General features: G+C 30.9%; 2 protein-coding genes across 2 annotated transcripts; both read right to left on the reverse strand.

Annotated features, from left to right (window-relative positions):
* Positions 1–346: 346 nt before the first annotated feature.
* Positions 347–1,395, reverse strand: LOC113848143 (NDR1/HIN1-like protein 13). Its single transcript, XM_027477536.1, has one exon. The coding sequence runs from the start codon at positions 1,339–1,341 to the stop codon at positions 520–522; it is 822 nt and encodes a 273-aa protein (XP_027333337.1). The 5' UTR covers positions 1,342–1,395; the 3' UTR covers positions 347–519.
* A 3,308-nt stretch (positions 1,396–4,703) lies between these two features.
* LOC113848390 (probable inactive receptor kinase At5g10020) lies at positions 4,704–8,771 on the reverse strand. Its single transcript, XM_027477876.1, has 3 exons — positions 7,856–8,771; positions 5,833–7,356; positions 4,704–5,290 (listed from the first exon to the last, which is right to left on the reverse strand). The coding sequence occupies exons 1-3, from the start codon at positions 8,754–8,756 to the stop codon at positions 4,704–4,706; spliced, it is 3,012 nt and encodes a 1,003-aa protein (XP_027333677.1). The 5' UTR covers positions 8,757–8,771.
* Positions 8,772–16,924: the final 8,153 nt, after the last annotated feature.

The following is a 16,924-nucleotide window of genomic DNA, read 5'->3' on the forward strand; positions in this document are numbered from 1 at the left end:
TAACTAGTACTAATTATGGATTTTATATAAAATATGAATCGATAAATGATAATCTCAAATTTTATAGTCATATTCGATAGAAACTAGACATAAAATGGGACTGAAAAAGACAGTAAATATCCAGATTTCTTTAGAAATAACCACTTGAGTTGGGTTTTGGAAGGATGCACATTTTTAATAAAATTTAAACTTTGGTAATAAGCGACTAAATTTAAATTTTCGTCAGACTAAACTACAATTAATAATCTTTTAAGGAAACAATTTTGTTATTTACTATAGATAACTAACCCGATATTCTAAAGAGTTGTGGTATCATAGATCACAGTTTCAAGAATTTCTGAAAAACAATACTAAATAAACATATAACATGGATGTGCTACCATGATGTATACGAAAAATGTATATAATATCTGCAAATATCACTACACTATGTATTAAATAAAAACAATGTATTATAATCTTTTAAAAGGGTTCCTTCCTATCTCTACAATAAAACACACAATTTTGTATACAGTTTCATCACCAAAGATCCACTTTGTAATTACAATGCTTTGAAACAATCTTGGCCTGCGCCGTTAGCTCATTCACCGTTACATCACAGTCCACCTTAACGGTAATCTTCCACGTCTTAACCAACCCCACTTTTATTTTCACAGGCGCCCTCAGCCTAACGGTCAACGGCACTTCGCGTTTGGTCTGCGCCTGCAGCAAGGCCTTTTGATCCTCATTTCTCAGCTCGATTCCGTTCCCCCTTAACACCGTCGTAAACACCGTCACGTTATTTGACGGCTGGTAAAACGCCGGCAGAGCGCCGTTACACAGCCTCGCGTCGTTATAGAAGATTTCAGCTGAACTATCCGTCTCGTAATGTATTCCGATCTTGTCGTTAGGGTTGTCGGCCTTAACGGTGACGTCGAACTCCGGCAAGATCGCTGCAGTAGACGACGGCGAAGTCAAGTTAATTCCTCTGATAGCGATTTGATTGATGGTGTAGTGCGGCGCCTCAGGACGGAAAACGAGGTAGAGGACCCCGGCGGCGATACCGAGGAGCACGACAAGAATGAAGATCAATCCGATGAACCAGCAGAAGCAGCAGCAGCAGCGGCACCGACGGTGTTTCCGGCGAGTGTATTGATCGTAGCGGCGGGCATTCTCGGGCGGAGGGACGCGGTAGACTTGGTCTTTGGGAATCTGGATGACGTAAGTTCCCGGCGGAGGAACGGGCTTCTCCGAGGGTGGCGGAGGCGGTGGCTTTGGAACGACGGCATCCTCCTGAGACGACACCGTCGGTGCTTCTCCGGAAACAGGGGGCGAGTCGCGGGGGTGAACTCGGTCGGCCATTGAGTGAGTGAGTGACGAGTGAAGCAAGAAATGGAAATGGAAATTGAAATAAAAAGATGAAAGGAGAGGAAGAAGAGTGAGGGGCTATAAGAAGCAAAGGGTTTGCGCGTGAAATGTAATATCTGACACGTCTTAGGGGTATAAATGGAATTAAGAGGTTTTCCAGTTCTTAAAATGCGAGTGAGCAATTTATAATACAGTTCAGTGTGGGACCCACTCTTTTTCAAATTCGAGTTACGTTAAAACCTTGCATTTGAATTTGCATTTGAATTTGCATTTGAATTTGCATTTGAATTTGCATTTGAATTTGCATTTGGATTTGCATTTTTCAAGTAAGCACACGGAAAGAGAGTTGCCGATTCATTTTGTCTGCCAATTAGTTGGCGCTTTGCCATACACGCTTTTGTTCTTCTTTTTATTTATTTAGATTAAATATTATGCAAAATTTCTTTTTAGAATGTTATTTATTAAAGTTGTATTTTTAATTGATGCATAAAAAATTTATCTTTCAATTACTTACCAATATTTATTGATGAAATAAATAACTTTATACGTTTTAAATTTTTCATTTTTATTTAATGAAAACAATCAACATATATTATCTATATGGGTAAATAAAATTTACTGTATACTAATGTTAAATGATATATTTATTAATAGTTATAACAAATTCATTAGATGTATGCAATTTAATATTAAAGAAATTTAATAAAAAGCTATTACTAAACTAGAAAGAAATCAGTAAATGTTTAATGCAAAAATTATATTTTTAAATATATGCTAAAGCAGATAATTATATTTAGAAAAAATATATATTTTGAAATAGCATAATTTTTAAAAAAAATACTAAAATGCATATAAATTGATGAATCTATATAATAATTATTCTTTTAAATAAGATTTTATGATTTATTTGAAACTTAAGTATATATTAAAAACTTTCTTACTTTTAATTGTTATTGTATATCAAACGAATATTAATATAGAGGTTTCTTGTATGCTAAAAAATTAATAACGTTTACTTTTATGCATTTTGTTATAAATGAAATTTTATTTATTATAAATGCTTAGATAAAAATAAAAAACATATATATGATATGCCTTCTAGCTAGGATCTTTTATATATTAAATAAACTAAGTCATATTTTTTTATAACAACTAAAACAATAGGGACTGAGAATACTTTAATTTTCAAATCTTACATGTACTACTGAAAAATATAATAAACGAAAAATTTAAATGATATGGTATTATTCAAATTGATTTTTATTTGTAAATAAAATATTAAATTAAAAAATATTTTTAATTAAAGAAATACTTAAAAAAGCACAAACAAACAAGCCTTGAACGAATCAAAGACTTGCCATTCATTTGAAAATGAAGAAATCAAACACACCATTGTGGAGAATCATCCAACACCTTGCCGGCTGCCACATGAAGTAGAGGATGAACTTAAAAGCTTTAAATAAAAGAAAAAAACAACTCAAGTTTCAGCCAAAAAATGCATTAATTGTTTATTATTATTTGTTATTTAGTTTTAAATTTATTTATATTAAAATTTTTAAAATGAATCAATGCCTGTTTTAAAATGACATTGAAGTAAATTTAAAAAAAGAGTAAATATAGTATTTAATTTTAAAGTATAAATAATAAAAAAAAAAGGGCTATAATATGTGTTGGGGATTAGGTATTGCTATAACGTCCATATTAGGTTAGTAAATTTAGTATTTTGTTTTATTTTAAAGAAAATATCAATTAATATTTTAAAGATATTTATTCAGAAATTTAAAGTTATATACTGTTTTTATTATTTTCACTACATTTTTAACGTAATTTCTAAAAAAATATTCTTTAATCTTAAGGACTGGTTAGCAAACCCATAATCAAATTGTCATAACATGCATTTGTTAAAAGGTAAAAAAGGAATGAAAAAGGTACTAAGGTAGTAATATTTAAAATAAATTTCATTGTTTTAAAGAAAATTAAAAGGTGTTATTAATAATGAGTGTATCAAGGATATTGGTTAAAAAAATAATATTTTTTTATTAAAGTTATAATAAATTTACTATTCCTGACAAAGTAAATTGGTAACACTTACACATAAGAGCTTTTCATTTTTATTATTTTAACCACTACCTTAAGAATGCTTAGTAGTATTATCCGTTTTAAAATACTGGTAATTTAATTAAAATGTTATTTTAAGCACTCATATGCTAAATTTTACGTTAAATAAGAGAAAAAGAAATAGAAGAAGTAAAACAAAAGCAAAAAGAGTATATTACTTGAATAGATAAAAATAGGAAGGGAAGTAGAAATATTTTTATTCACTTATTTTAATATGTAAAAGAGAGTGTGAAGAATTAAATAAAATATATAAAAAATATCCTAATTTAAAAATTAGACTTAACTAATAAACTGTAAACTTTTTACCCTTTTTATTCTCAGCACAAAATTATTTATTATCCAAAATTTCTATTAGTAGGAATTCATTGTTACAAATTTGTTAAATAATTAAAATCATTATTTTTTTCTTAAAGCATAACCATATATATCAATGTTAAAGTTTTCAATATAATTGACACGTGTGTATTTGTATTTTTTGTCATTTATATTTGGAAACTTCTGTTGTATCTATCTTGAATATTAAGAAATTATTTTATGTTTTTTTACCTGTATCACTATTGATTTTATATTAAATATGTATAGTAAATAATAAAAATTAATAGTTTATTTAAAAAATATAAAATATTGGAAAAATTATAAATGTCATAGTATAAAATAATATTCTTTCAAGTTTACAAGTATTGTATTAAGTACTTTTATATTTTCATGTTAAAAAGTAGGTCTATTATTTTATTTTTTGTCATAAAAGATTATTATAAAAATCTAAAACACACCATTGTTGAGATTTTTTACTTTTTATTCTTGAATACGTTTGGGGTATAAAAAAAATGAAATTTTGATATTTGAATTGTATCTCCCTTTTATTTTCTTCCCTTTATTTCTCCCAATCCAAACACAATATACAAGTACCAACCCGTATAAATGAATCAATTACAAAACATATGTACCTGTGATGGCAAAGAGGTTGATTAATGTCTAGCAAATATCAACTATTACAAAGAACAATACTGCAAAATTCAACAATATACAACGTACCCATTTAAGGGTTGAAAAGAATGAATTTCCTTTGATAAAGAATCTCATTTCTTATCCTCATTTGTTATAAAGCCTTTGGAGAGCTGTCATATCATGAAGGGGCCAATATTTAACAAACTAGAAAAGTAACATGAAAAAGGAAAATAAACTATATATAAAAATTATGTTAGTGGCTAAGGCTAATGATGATATAATCAGCAATGCTACCTTATTGTTGAAAGATCATCAAAGACAGTTTTGATGTCAGGCCTATCAGATGCTGGAAGAATGCATCTAAGAGCCACCTTCAGCATTTCATCAAGAATTCTACATGGTCTTTCTCCAATGTGCTTGTCCATTAGAGTCCTATCAAAGCATTGGCTAGAACGATCTTGTTCAGCTAAGAACCTCACCCAATCAGTGAGATCAACCACCCCAGGAATTCCAGAAACTATTTCTCCAGAATTTCTTCCTGTTAGGAGCTCCAACAAGACTACTCCAAATGCATAGACATCACTTGTCAAGGAAGGGCACGGTTTGTTTGATCTAGCAAACTCAGGAGGGCGATAACCGAGTGCACCAGCATTCAGAACTTGCTCAGCAGTGCCTGCAGCAGTGAGTATCCTGTGCAGGCTGTAGTCAGTGAGGAGGACATTCCTGTTGGAAGTTTGTAGCAGAATATTTGTGGATTTGAGATTGCCATGAGGTATGGCTTTCTCATCATGTAGGTAATGCAGACATCGCGCCACCTCCATGGCCACCCTCAGCCTTTCATCAAGTGATAAAGGATGGAGATTTCTCTTATCTGCCTCTACAGAGGGAATAAAAATGGAAACAAATAAGAGTCGCTCCATGCAGTTGAAATTTCCAATCTATATGTAAAGTTTAACAAAGCTTTAAAATTTAGCTCATTAGAGTGTTGCAAAATTTCGTCCTGCATTTCAACATAATTGAGTTCTAACTTGTTGAGAGACCATGCCATTATCAGTTTTAAACAAATTGACTCTAAAAGTAAAACATGTTTTACAATAGAGTTTCAGCAAGTAAAAATTGTGAAGATTGCATATATATTTGGCATGATAAGTTTAGGCCATGCATAAAATTCAAATCAAAGATCTACTTCAAACTAAATGTTCAAGAAAAAAGAATAATATCTCTACAATAGTCCAAGTTACAGAATAAACTTGAAATTTCATAATTATCCAACATCTTGAAAGAGCTTCATATATTCTAAAGTAGAGAAATCAAATTCTATGTGGTAAATCACTCTTCACATCCAATAATATCATCAGAAGTATCACAACCAAAAAGCTAGGTTTTGTGCTGCAATCAAACATGAAGCAATAATCTTACCGTGGAGATAAATGTCCAAAGATTGTGCATTCATGTAGTTTGATATAATCAGTTTCTCATGTTCCTTTGGCCCTAGGTAGTAACCCTGAATAGGAACCAGGTTTGGATGCTTGATAGTCCCAAGTTTCTTTACTTCCCTTGCCAACTCTTTTTTCCCTTTAGTGATTCCTTCTCTTAACCATTTGACAGCCAAAGCATGACCAGAGTCAAGTGTTGCTTTGTAGAGTGTTCCATGACAGCTCCTGCCAATAACTTCTGCTGGAGCACATGAAAGTTCTTCCGCAGTTAGCACCAAGGATCCATCAAATAGGTGCAAATCTCCTACCAGTTTGTCCGGGGAGGATACTTTGAGGGAACCAGCATACTCAAACTGATGGCTTTTAGAAGATGACGGATTTGAAGGTGTCAAAATTGACATTGGAGAAGACATTGCTTCCTCATACTTAATTAAGTCATCATGGCCAAGATCTGTCGGCTTCTTTTCCATTGGATGAATGTTTCTTGCATCATCAGCAGACCCCCTTTGAGAAGGTGGTAATGCTGCCAAATTTCTATAAGGTGCCTCTATATTTGATGCGAAAGTACGCTCTTGGGTTATGCCTTTTGTGCCATTTTGTTTAGAAGTCCTTTCTTTTTTGTGATGAACCCTATTAAAAATTATTATACCAACAAAAGTCATCACAATAGCACCAGTAACCAAACATGCAATCAAGACATTCCTAGTTGTGGATTTTTCGTGTGACCGATGTTCCCTCAAACCTAGGTTGGAAGTATCTTTAGGTAATGATTGCGAATGTGGAAATGTCAGCATCATATTTCCTGGATGAAATGCTGATTCAGGAAACTGCATTAAATTTTCTGGTACAACACCAGAAAAATTATTAAAGGACACATTGAATACTCTCAACTCATGCGGAAGGTCACCAGGAATATTACCTTCCAATTTGTTGCTGCATAGATTGAGATATGCCAAATTGTGAAGCTTACTCATATTTGAAGGAAGAATCCCACTCAAGTTGTTGTGTGAAAGATCAAGAAACACCAGACTAAAATTTTCAGCAGAAACTAATGGACCATTTGGTGGTTCAAACTGAAAAGGAATTGATCCAGAAAATTTATTGTTTGAGAGATTAAGATTAGTCAATTTGGTTGAGGTAAAAAAGCTTGGTAGGACGAACCCAGAAAGCTGGTTAAGGCTAAGATCAATCTCTTTTAGTTCTGGATATGTTCCCAGGACTGGTGGGAGAAAGCCCTCCAATGAGTTACCAGATACCTTAAGTGCAGTTAACCTTAAAAATTGAGATGTTTCGTTTGGCAGCATTCCTGTCAATGAGTTTGTACTAAGCTGAACAACTTCCACATAGTTACCCCAATACCGGATCCTTGACACATTGCCTGATAGAGTGTTATTACTCAAATCTATGCTGGCACAGTGGCCTACCCTGAGAGGTAAGGGGCCAGACAATTGGTTTGAAGATAAATTAAGCTTCCTCAGAGTTACTGAGGTAATAATTCCAATTGGACCTACAAAGAAAGTTTAAATTGTAAAGGAAGAAAAGGGTAAGTAGAAACTAGTTGAATAACAAATTTTTAATCCATATAATATGATTTTATACAATTATGACTAAAATTGATGAACAAGTTAAGTGCTGAAGAATGGAGGAGAGCCGAAGGGTACAAAGCGGACCAAAGAGATCATTTGTCACATGTAGCATACTTTTGGACAGACTTTGAAAGCACTTCCCATAATGTTTCTGTATAAAAAACTAAAAAGTCCCTATAAGGATTAACGGATGAATATATAAAAACTGTACAACAAGGAAAGCAACTTTATTGCAGATATAGGTTACCACATAAATTTTTTATGCAAATACCTAGAAGTCTGCTAACAGTTGCATGGCTGGTTGCATAGTTCAATGGCATCTTGAGTTTAGGTACACATTTATATTAAAAAAAATGGATGTTTTAACTTTGAAGAAACAATGTGATAACAATTTATACAGAAAACATAGAAGTAAGGTACCTTCAAGCTTGTTTTGACTAAGATCCAGTTCAGACAACATCATTGAACTCTCTTTCAATAAGGCTTGTGGAAGTGAGCCAGTCAACTGGTTGCATGCAAGTCGAAGAATCCTTAGAGATACCACAAACGTGAAGGAAGGTATATTACCCTCTAATTGGTTATTACTAGCATCAAAGACCTCTAAATTGTCCAGGTACGGCATACCATCATGAGCAAATGGCTCACCAGTCAAGGAATTGTGGCTAATATTTAAATATTGAATTGAGGAGAGAAAGGATCCGTCTCCAAGTCCCAAATCCAGTGTACCAGAAAACCTGTTGTTGCTTAAGTCAACATATAGCACACTGCCCATCTGAGAAAAGATATGCATAATATCCCCAGAAAAGTTATTAGTGTGCAAATCTAAATACTTCAGCCGCTCAAGTTTGTAAAATCCAATAGGAAGAGTACCTCCAAATTCATTTGAAGAAAGATTCAGATACACTAAACTACGCAGTTGAACAACATTAGAGAGTAATGAGCCATTAAACTTGTTGAGGGACAAATCAAGAAATTCAAGTGATTCCGTTGGACCAACATGTAAGAGATTTCCTGTGAACTGGTTGTTCACAATTGACAAGTTGCGAAGCATTGTAAGGCCAAAAATAGCAAGAAAATTAAACTCGCCAACCAAACCAGCATTATCCAGAGTGATTGATATAACATTGCCTTCACTACACAATATTCCATACCAGTTCTGAGGACATCCAGTGGAATCTAAAGACTTGGAATCCCAAGAATTAACAACTAATCCAGAAGGGTCATTCTGAATACTCTTCTTGAATTCAAGGAGTGCATCAATATCTGAATTGCCCAATGCAATAGCCACCATCAACAATAGCATCAACCAGACAGCCTGCATACCTTTCCTAGTAGCTCCTAATCGAAGCATCAACAACACAAATATACATGACTATATGAGGAACTTACCACATTGAAAGTGAGAGCAAAGGGGCAAATGCACAACAAAAATTTGAAGGCAGAAGATGGAACATAATACTATTCTATAATGTAATGCACATGCCGATTAAGGCCAAAATGTTAACAATGCAGCCAGAATATCAACAATAATTGCTATAATTATTAAACAATAAACCTACTCTTCATGCTGCACAATCAAACCCCCCCCCCCCCACCAAAAAAAAAGCATTCATTATTACCTCTTGTTGAATAATGAAGGATACACTGGTAACAGCAGAAGCAGCAATGCTAGCCAAAACGAGTAGAAGAACAAATAGAGGAGCAACAGAACCACATTAATTTTATGATGTTAAAAAAGAATGGTTCTGAGCAGGGGAAGTTATGAATCTGAGAGAGGAAGTGGGTGTGGTAGAATGCAGTGTGGAAAATAAATGATTAAGGGAAAGTTTTGATTTTGAGAGAAGGGTAGAAGCAGACTAGAGTGGTAGAAGAAGAGTTCTGTAAGGCAGACAATAACTGAGCAACATGGTAGGTAGGTTGCTGTTTTATCATATGATGATTAGCAAAAACATGGAAGAGAATTTCTCTCTCTCTCTCTCTCTCTCTATATATATATATATATATATATATATATATATATGATCGTTTAATATATGTTCAAAAAGTATATGTTAATAAATTTAAAATAAAAAAATATTCATTATCTTAAAATTATAAAAGCATATCAAATATATTCTATATAATTTAGAATATTTAATAAAATATATTTAATATATTTCTTAACACTTGTACATATATAAAGGGTTCTGATCCTACTTGTGAAATAGACTTTTCAAGATAACGTCATTGGTTGTTCCCAGATACAAAGCAACAGTACTATATTACATGGCTGAGTTGCACTTTGACTTTGGTAAACTTTTAACCACATCTTTCTTTTTCTGTTTATCTTCCCAAGCATCCCAATGCAAAACCGCGTGCTGCCATTTACTACGCTAACATCTCACTTCTTCTATTTTTTTATGTATGATTTTTGTTTTTCTTGAGTACGGTTTCCAATGTAAAAAGGACAAAATAAAACGTTCATTTTTAAAATAATATCTATAAAATATCAATTTATAATTAAAATATTAATTTTTATAAAAACTATTTCACTTTTTTCAATGTAACTCCTAATTATATCACAAGTATTCTAATGGGCTACATTAGAAAAACGTAGATGAATGGGGAAAGGCAGAACACAGACAAAAAGAAAAATAGAAATTCGTTTGCCAAAATTACATAGGGAGGATATATACATATTATTTAAAATTATAAGCATTTTTATTAGATATATTTGTGACTTTGGCCATCCTGAAATTGATACGAAGAGGGATAGAAAGACAGCAATTTTTTATGTCCAACAATTAAAACACAGATTCTCAACACATGCCATAAGAGAGGGACTCGGTCAACATTCGAAACTGAAGAATCAATGCCCCTTAACACGAGTTTGTGCATCAAATTGGCACTTTAACAATCAATAATTACATAATCAGAATGATGATCTTATCAACACAATAACCAAACTAAGCACCAATCAACCATCTCTCTATTGACCTTGCATTTAATAATTTGAATTCTCATTTTTTTCATGTTAAGGGTACGTGAGAAATTCATTTAGAATACGATAAAATAATTTTTTAATGTGTATCTAAGAATATTAATATGTTTTTAAAAACAAAACTTAAGTGCAGTACCTTTAATATTTATTAGTGACTATTTATGTCAACTTTTGTTGAAGTGAAGCTTCAACTTTAATTGGAGAACAACACTGATAATATTTATCGTACTGCACCTAAATTTTATTCATGTTTTTATTAAGAATCACAATACAAAATTTAATAGCACAATAACATTAAGTGTTATTTTTTTTTAATGCAAACTACTATTTATTATTATTTTTATTATGTATCTTTTAGTGCACTTTAAAATAAAACCAATGATAAAATTGACTATATATAATTTTATTGTTTGACCTTTGGGTTGTTTACAATGATTCATCAAACATCAAACTTACTAGACCTCTCCCATCTTACCTTTCTGGTCTTCCTCTTCTTCAGCTATTGTAAGTTGTTAGGTCCTTTGTTCTTCTGTGTCAAGCTGTACTATATACCAAATATCATTAACTGCCCATCACAATCATAATTTGCTGTATTTCTAAGTCTATATTTTATTATTTTTTAAATTTTACGAATCATTCTATACAAAATCAATAATAATTTTTCAAGATTATTACAGGTCAACTGCAAACAAAAAATAGTGGCAATGTTGCTTCTACATTTTGGTAGAACTGGACTTCAAAGTGTTTTTTTTTTCTCATGCAGAAAATATGGTGGTTGAGGGGGTGCATTGTCTGATAGTTTGTCAACATGCAATTGGTCTTTATATTCACTTAGGTCTCTTGTATTCTTATGTGTGTTTGATATGGTTTTGTATATTCTTCTGCCTAGATGCTACTTTATTTTACTGCTCTCATTTACTCAGTTTGAGTTTATAATCTATCAGTGACATGCAAAACAATCAATTTACTAGGCATATTAAGCATTACAAGTCTTCCTCCAAATGTCACACTCTATGCTTCTAAACTATTGTTGCTGATTATAGATGATTTGTTATATTATCATTTGAAAATTACCATCTTTCGGGGTTGAGGGAAATTCTTTATGCTCAAATAACAACACTTAGCTTAGTTCTTTGGATCTGGAAGTGATTATAACATCAACGGAAATTCCAATGTTAGCTGTGCCAGTCAACCCCATATCCCCTCCTTATGTGGAGTGTGTCTGTAAAACCCATTTGCTTGTTCATTATTCGTTGAAAAATCCAAGATTTTCCGATTTCTGTACATATGGGTAACCATTTGAGAGACTTGACAGATGGTATTAATAATCAGCTATACATTATTAGTTTTACATTATAATAACATACTTCTTTTTACATACTTTCAATTATTAATTAAAATTTACAAAATTCACTCGTTAAATTGAGAATAGAATTCACATAACTCTGCATTGTTTAAATAAACTCAAACTAGCTGGCAATGAAACTATATTTAAAAAAATATTATAAAAAATAACCAATAGTTTAAGAATTCTGTTTGAGAAATTAAAAAAATATATTGCAGTGAATTGAGAATTACGATACAGGTCACATTTACTTACAAATTAGTAAACTTTATTAAATATATATTAAAAATACCTTAAAAAAATGGTGACTAACATTTATAATAAATTTAGAGAAGAAGAAAACCCTGGATTGAGAATGAACTTGAGAAAGTGCATGTGAGAATTGGGCCAGGCTGCTTTAATGGCAATGCAGGCCATGACAGTCACAAGGCACATATTTTAATAATGACATGAGTTAAGGGCCCATTCCTTTGACGACAATTGGAACATGAAGCAATAAATCTGGCCCATGCTCCTTCATCATGCATTAGATCACAATTCACACCCTCGTTTCCTGTATTGTGGTGCAACCCAACAACATGCCACACTACAGGATGCAACAAAAGTTCCATTATCTACTACACATTCAAGAACCATTTTCCAGCTTAACTCATGCAGAGGTAGTTCTATTGAATATCACCGTGAGTGATAAAAGTTCTCTCTAAGCTTGAACAATATGTTAACTGATTCATGTGATCATTAAAATTACTTTACTTTTAGAAACATGGTAACATTGTGTATGAATTTAAATTTGAACTTTTCAAAGCAATGACAAAGCTTCAGTTTGTTCCAAATCACCTTTACTGGTATAAAATCATGGAAACTCAACAAGGGTTATCCATAAACCAATGGAGAGAGAGAGAATTGATGGAGGGGTTGAGAGTGTTGGGACTGGGGAACCTCAACAAGACGGCGCTCTATACCATAAAAATGTGTCAGTTGGTGCCATTTCTTTTCCTCAATCAGTGAATGCATCACACACACACACACACACACACAAGAAAGATCATTGAACATTGGATTCCATCATTAATATAAACTGTACTCACAACTACTATCACTAAAGTGCCTAACCATCCAAATCTCACTTTCATATCACTCATCTTATTTCATCATACACCCTTTCCTTTCTCTTCTACGCCTCTACATATGTGTTAACAATAAAGAGGGGTGTAAAATGAGAACATCATATTTTTTTTCTTTTCTTTTCATGTTGATTCATTTAGATGAACAAAAAATAAAGTGGATAAATTTTAAGTTGTTTAAATTAAAGAGAAAAATGTAATTTCTATTTCTACTTAGTAAGTAGACAAGTAAAGAAAGAGAAATAAAATAAAATTATATTAAATGATATTTAAATCCTTATAATATGATAAATTAATGAAAAATATTAATATTAACTTTTAGAACTAATTTTAACTATCGAAAGCGTTAAAATTTTATTAAAACATATGTTTTATGAAAATATAAAAAACTTTATTATTATTAAAAATAAATCATTAAATCTGAAGTTAATAAAATTAGAAATTAAATAAATAAAATTGTAAACATTTTTGTATGAAAAAAATTAATAAAATATGATATTTTAAAAAAATTACAGCAATATGAAATATTTTATGTATTAGTTGATTTGAATGCAAAAATTGTCATTATCGATTTTTTTATAATTTTTAAAAAATTTGTTAATAATAATTTTTTATACTATTAAAATTATTAATAGTAATCTTTACACTTAATTTTTTCTATTATTATTTTATCTCTAAATTTGTATACTTACACTAAAAAAATACTAAAATTTTATTTTCGAATATTTTTATTTTTATAATTTTTGAATATCATATAAAAATAAAATAAAATAACTAACACTTTTGTCTTTACGCAAAAATAGTCTCTTCTCTTTCAACTTTTTTTCTCTCTCTAAATTGGAAAGTTTTTGGGTGTGGATCTTGATTATTTTTTTCTCTCTCCTAAATGATAGTTGTTCTTTCACATGTTTGATTGGAGAGAGAAAGAAAAAGATTGAATAAAAAATATAATTTTTGTAAATCTTCTCATTTTTACATTTATATATTTTTAAATTTTGAATTAAAAAATAAATAATTATATGTAGTTTTTTTTTTTATTTTTCCCTTTCGTTAAAAAAGAATTATTGTTCATCAGTAGGGAAAAAATCAGAACATTAGAGGAATTAATCCAATTAATACATGTCAGAATTTCTTTTTACCCTTTAATTTCAAAATGTTATTTATCCTTCTTTGATAACTCTAGCTTTGTAACATGATTTGTTTCTCTTGGTGATGCTGTGCAACTTGCAGGGAAGAGATAACCTGTGTTAGCAAAATCATGTCGGTTCCAATATTATGGAAAAAAGCATGACAAATATATCTATTTTCTTAATATAATTATATATATTTATCTGTATTTGAACTCCACATCATAAATTAAAAATAATTTTACGTATTCGATATATATTCTATATCATTTAATGTAAAAAAAATTGTTTGACACTAATTATAATATGCTGTTTGCTGTAGTATACTGTTGACCAAGAAATTGATGGTAATATTCCATATAGTTTATAATGAATTAATGAAGAAGACGTGACTGAATGTTCAAGTTTTGACTTTATGGTATCTGAAATTATACGTATAGAATGCACAAGATCAAGGGAAAAAATCATACTATAATTAAATTGAGTATGTTTCTACGCGTAATATACTGCAGAATATATGTTTATTTGACCAACTAGGTTGGCATCTTAATTTCAAATTTGCAACATCTGAGACCATAGCCATTCTTGATTTTGGGCTTCTAGTAATATTCTGCTACGTTTTCCCTCTTTATTTTATTCTCTTTCATAGTTTAATATACCTAACTATCTTTTCAACTTTTTTTTAACAAAAATTCTCTTTCAACTTCTTTATTTGCTACCACTAAAGATACCTTTCAGCTGCAATAGAATAATTGAAAAAACTAGTCTACCTTCGGTGGCGTTGGTGGGTTGCATCTTGTGCAGCTATGAAATAGAGGTTACATTATTTATTTTTTTAATTCCTTTGATCTTAAATTGTGGTTTGAAATTAAAAACTTAAGAAAAACTAGGTAGTTGGTGGCGTGAATTTGCAAGGTTTGTACAGTTTAAAGTGAGAAAACAATGGATAGTTGAAAAGATTCTAAACTCTTATCATATGCTTAAATCAAGATCTCACTAAAGAGAACATGAAAATCAAATGGAACCTTTTAAACTATTAAACTTTTATCTCCTTTCACTTTGGTATTATTAGTCAATCCAAGAAATCAATCTAGAAGCAACTGCTGTTGTTGATAAGAAGTCCCTCTAGAAAAACTGACATATTTGACACTTTTGGAATCTCAGTATAATATTTTGATGCCCAGCTGAGATTTTTTCAATTAGAGTTTAGGTGAAAAGAAAAAGATGAACTCCACTCACTGAGTAACTAAAAAGGTTAAAAGGGCAAAAGAGAAAAACATTTATTTTTCATATTGAATGGATTTGCATTTGATAGAGTTGCTATCAACATCTATGATCGAATTTAAGTTGAGATGCTGCCACTAGCTAGAGAGCTATCATTTTGGGAAAGGTGGGCTGCATGAGAGCTTAATTTGCAATGTGACAAGTGAAAGTTGCTGTTGTCACAGTGTGCAAAAAAGCAGATATGGTAAAATAGGACGACCCCACTTCAGCTTGCATGTTAAACTCCGCTACGTGGCTGCAATAATTGTGTAAAAAGCTTTTTGGCCAGTGAAAGTTTGCTTTCTTTTATCTGCACCATCTTCATCTTCTCCATTATCCTCAAAAATATTGATGTGTACAATTTGATCTTAATAAAAAGTTCATTTTACTTACATATTAATTCAATTTTGTTTGCATTTAATTCCCATCTACACAAATTTTTTGACTTATTTTTAAATACACATTAAAAATAAAAATAATATGTCAAAATACAACAATCAAATTCTATATTTACTTTGTTTTTCATATTAAATAAAGTTCAAGTTGTTTCTCATGCAGCCAATGAAATAAGAGAGAAGTCAAGAAACTGATGCGTTTTGGTGTTTTCGAAAAGATAAGATATCACACATAAAATTGTGGTGCTATTATCCATTGTGGCTCAGAAGGGTAACACAGTCACAGATACAGCAATAGAAAGCCATATGGCCAGCTATGCCGTTGTCTTTCTTTATATTTAAGGCAAAGCAAAACAAAGCAAAAGCAGTGGCTGGGGACTCTACACTTTTCTTCCTTAGGGTGCTACATCAGATTCAGATCGTTATGTTCTAGCCAGAATTTATTTATCTATAGTTGAATTTTCACCATTAATTTTGAAACATGATATACCACTAAGTCAACTACTTCTCTAGCTATATTTAAGCAAACTCTCCCACAAGAAATGGAATTATACTTCTTCATCTTTGAACTATAGTTTTATCAATTTTGCTGAGATCGCTTTTGAAATAATTTTATTATAACCTTTATATTTTTTTATTAATGAAAATTTTTACTTTTAATTGCTTAAAATTAATTTTAAGAATTGGTGTTAGCAAAATCATAGTTTTATTCTTAGGTTATTTTTAATTTATTGAACATATTCATGTACATGTTTTAAGATTAATTGTTGGTATTTGTTGCTTGTGGAAATTGATGAAGTATGTTTCAGGGTGTGCAGGTGCTTGCAGTTACAGATGCTAAGAAACACTGCAAGTTCATTTGTCAGCTATGCTGCTTCTTCAGGGATATTTTCTTTCCATTATAGGATGTTGAAGCTCAAAAAGTGATAGCCCTATCTATCTAAGAAGAATGTTTTGTACTCGAAGAACCAACATCAAAATTAAGATTATTTTGGAATTCTGTATAGATTTTTCAGTAAAAAAGAAAAGAAAATTTTAGTTTTTAATTTGATAAATGTAATCTCAATTTTTGTCAACTTGTATAAATTCTAAAATGTTAACATAATTAAAGAGAAATTAATCACCATTTATCGTCGTATTTGCAGTTTGTCCTTGTTTATATTTGAATTAATAAATTTTTAATTAAATTTTTTAAAAAAAATTCACATTAATAAACATGAACTTTACCACCATTATAAATAACAACAACAATCAA

This window comes from Abrus precatorius, unplaced genomic scaffold (assembly GCF_003935025.1).
Source record: "Abrus precatorius isolate BTA unplaced genomic scaffold, Abrus_2018 Scaffold8, whole genome shotgun sequence".
Classification (NCBI taxonomy): Eukaryota; Viridiplantae; Streptophyta; class Magnoliopsida; order Fabales; family Fabaceae; genus Abrus; species Abrus precatorius.

Bases quoted from the DNA above. Each gene is read 5' to 3' on its own strand.
- LOC113848390 (XM_027477876.1), bottom strand. From the start codon at position 8,756: ATGCAGGCTGTCTGGTTGATGCTATTGTTGATGGTGGCTATTGCATTG. The intron at 7,357-7,855 runs GTACCTTACTTC...CTTTCTTTGTAG, and splicing joins TAGTCAAAACAAGCTTGAAG to GTCCAATTGGAATTATTACC. The intron at 5,291-5,832 runs GTAAGATTATTG...TTCCCTCTGTAG, and splicing joins TTTGGACATTTATCTCCACG to AGGCAGATAAGAGAAATCTC.
- LOC113848143 (XM_027477536.1), bottom strand. From the start codon at position 1,341: ATGGCCGACCGAGTTCACCCCCGCGACTCGCCCCCTGTTTCCGGAGAA.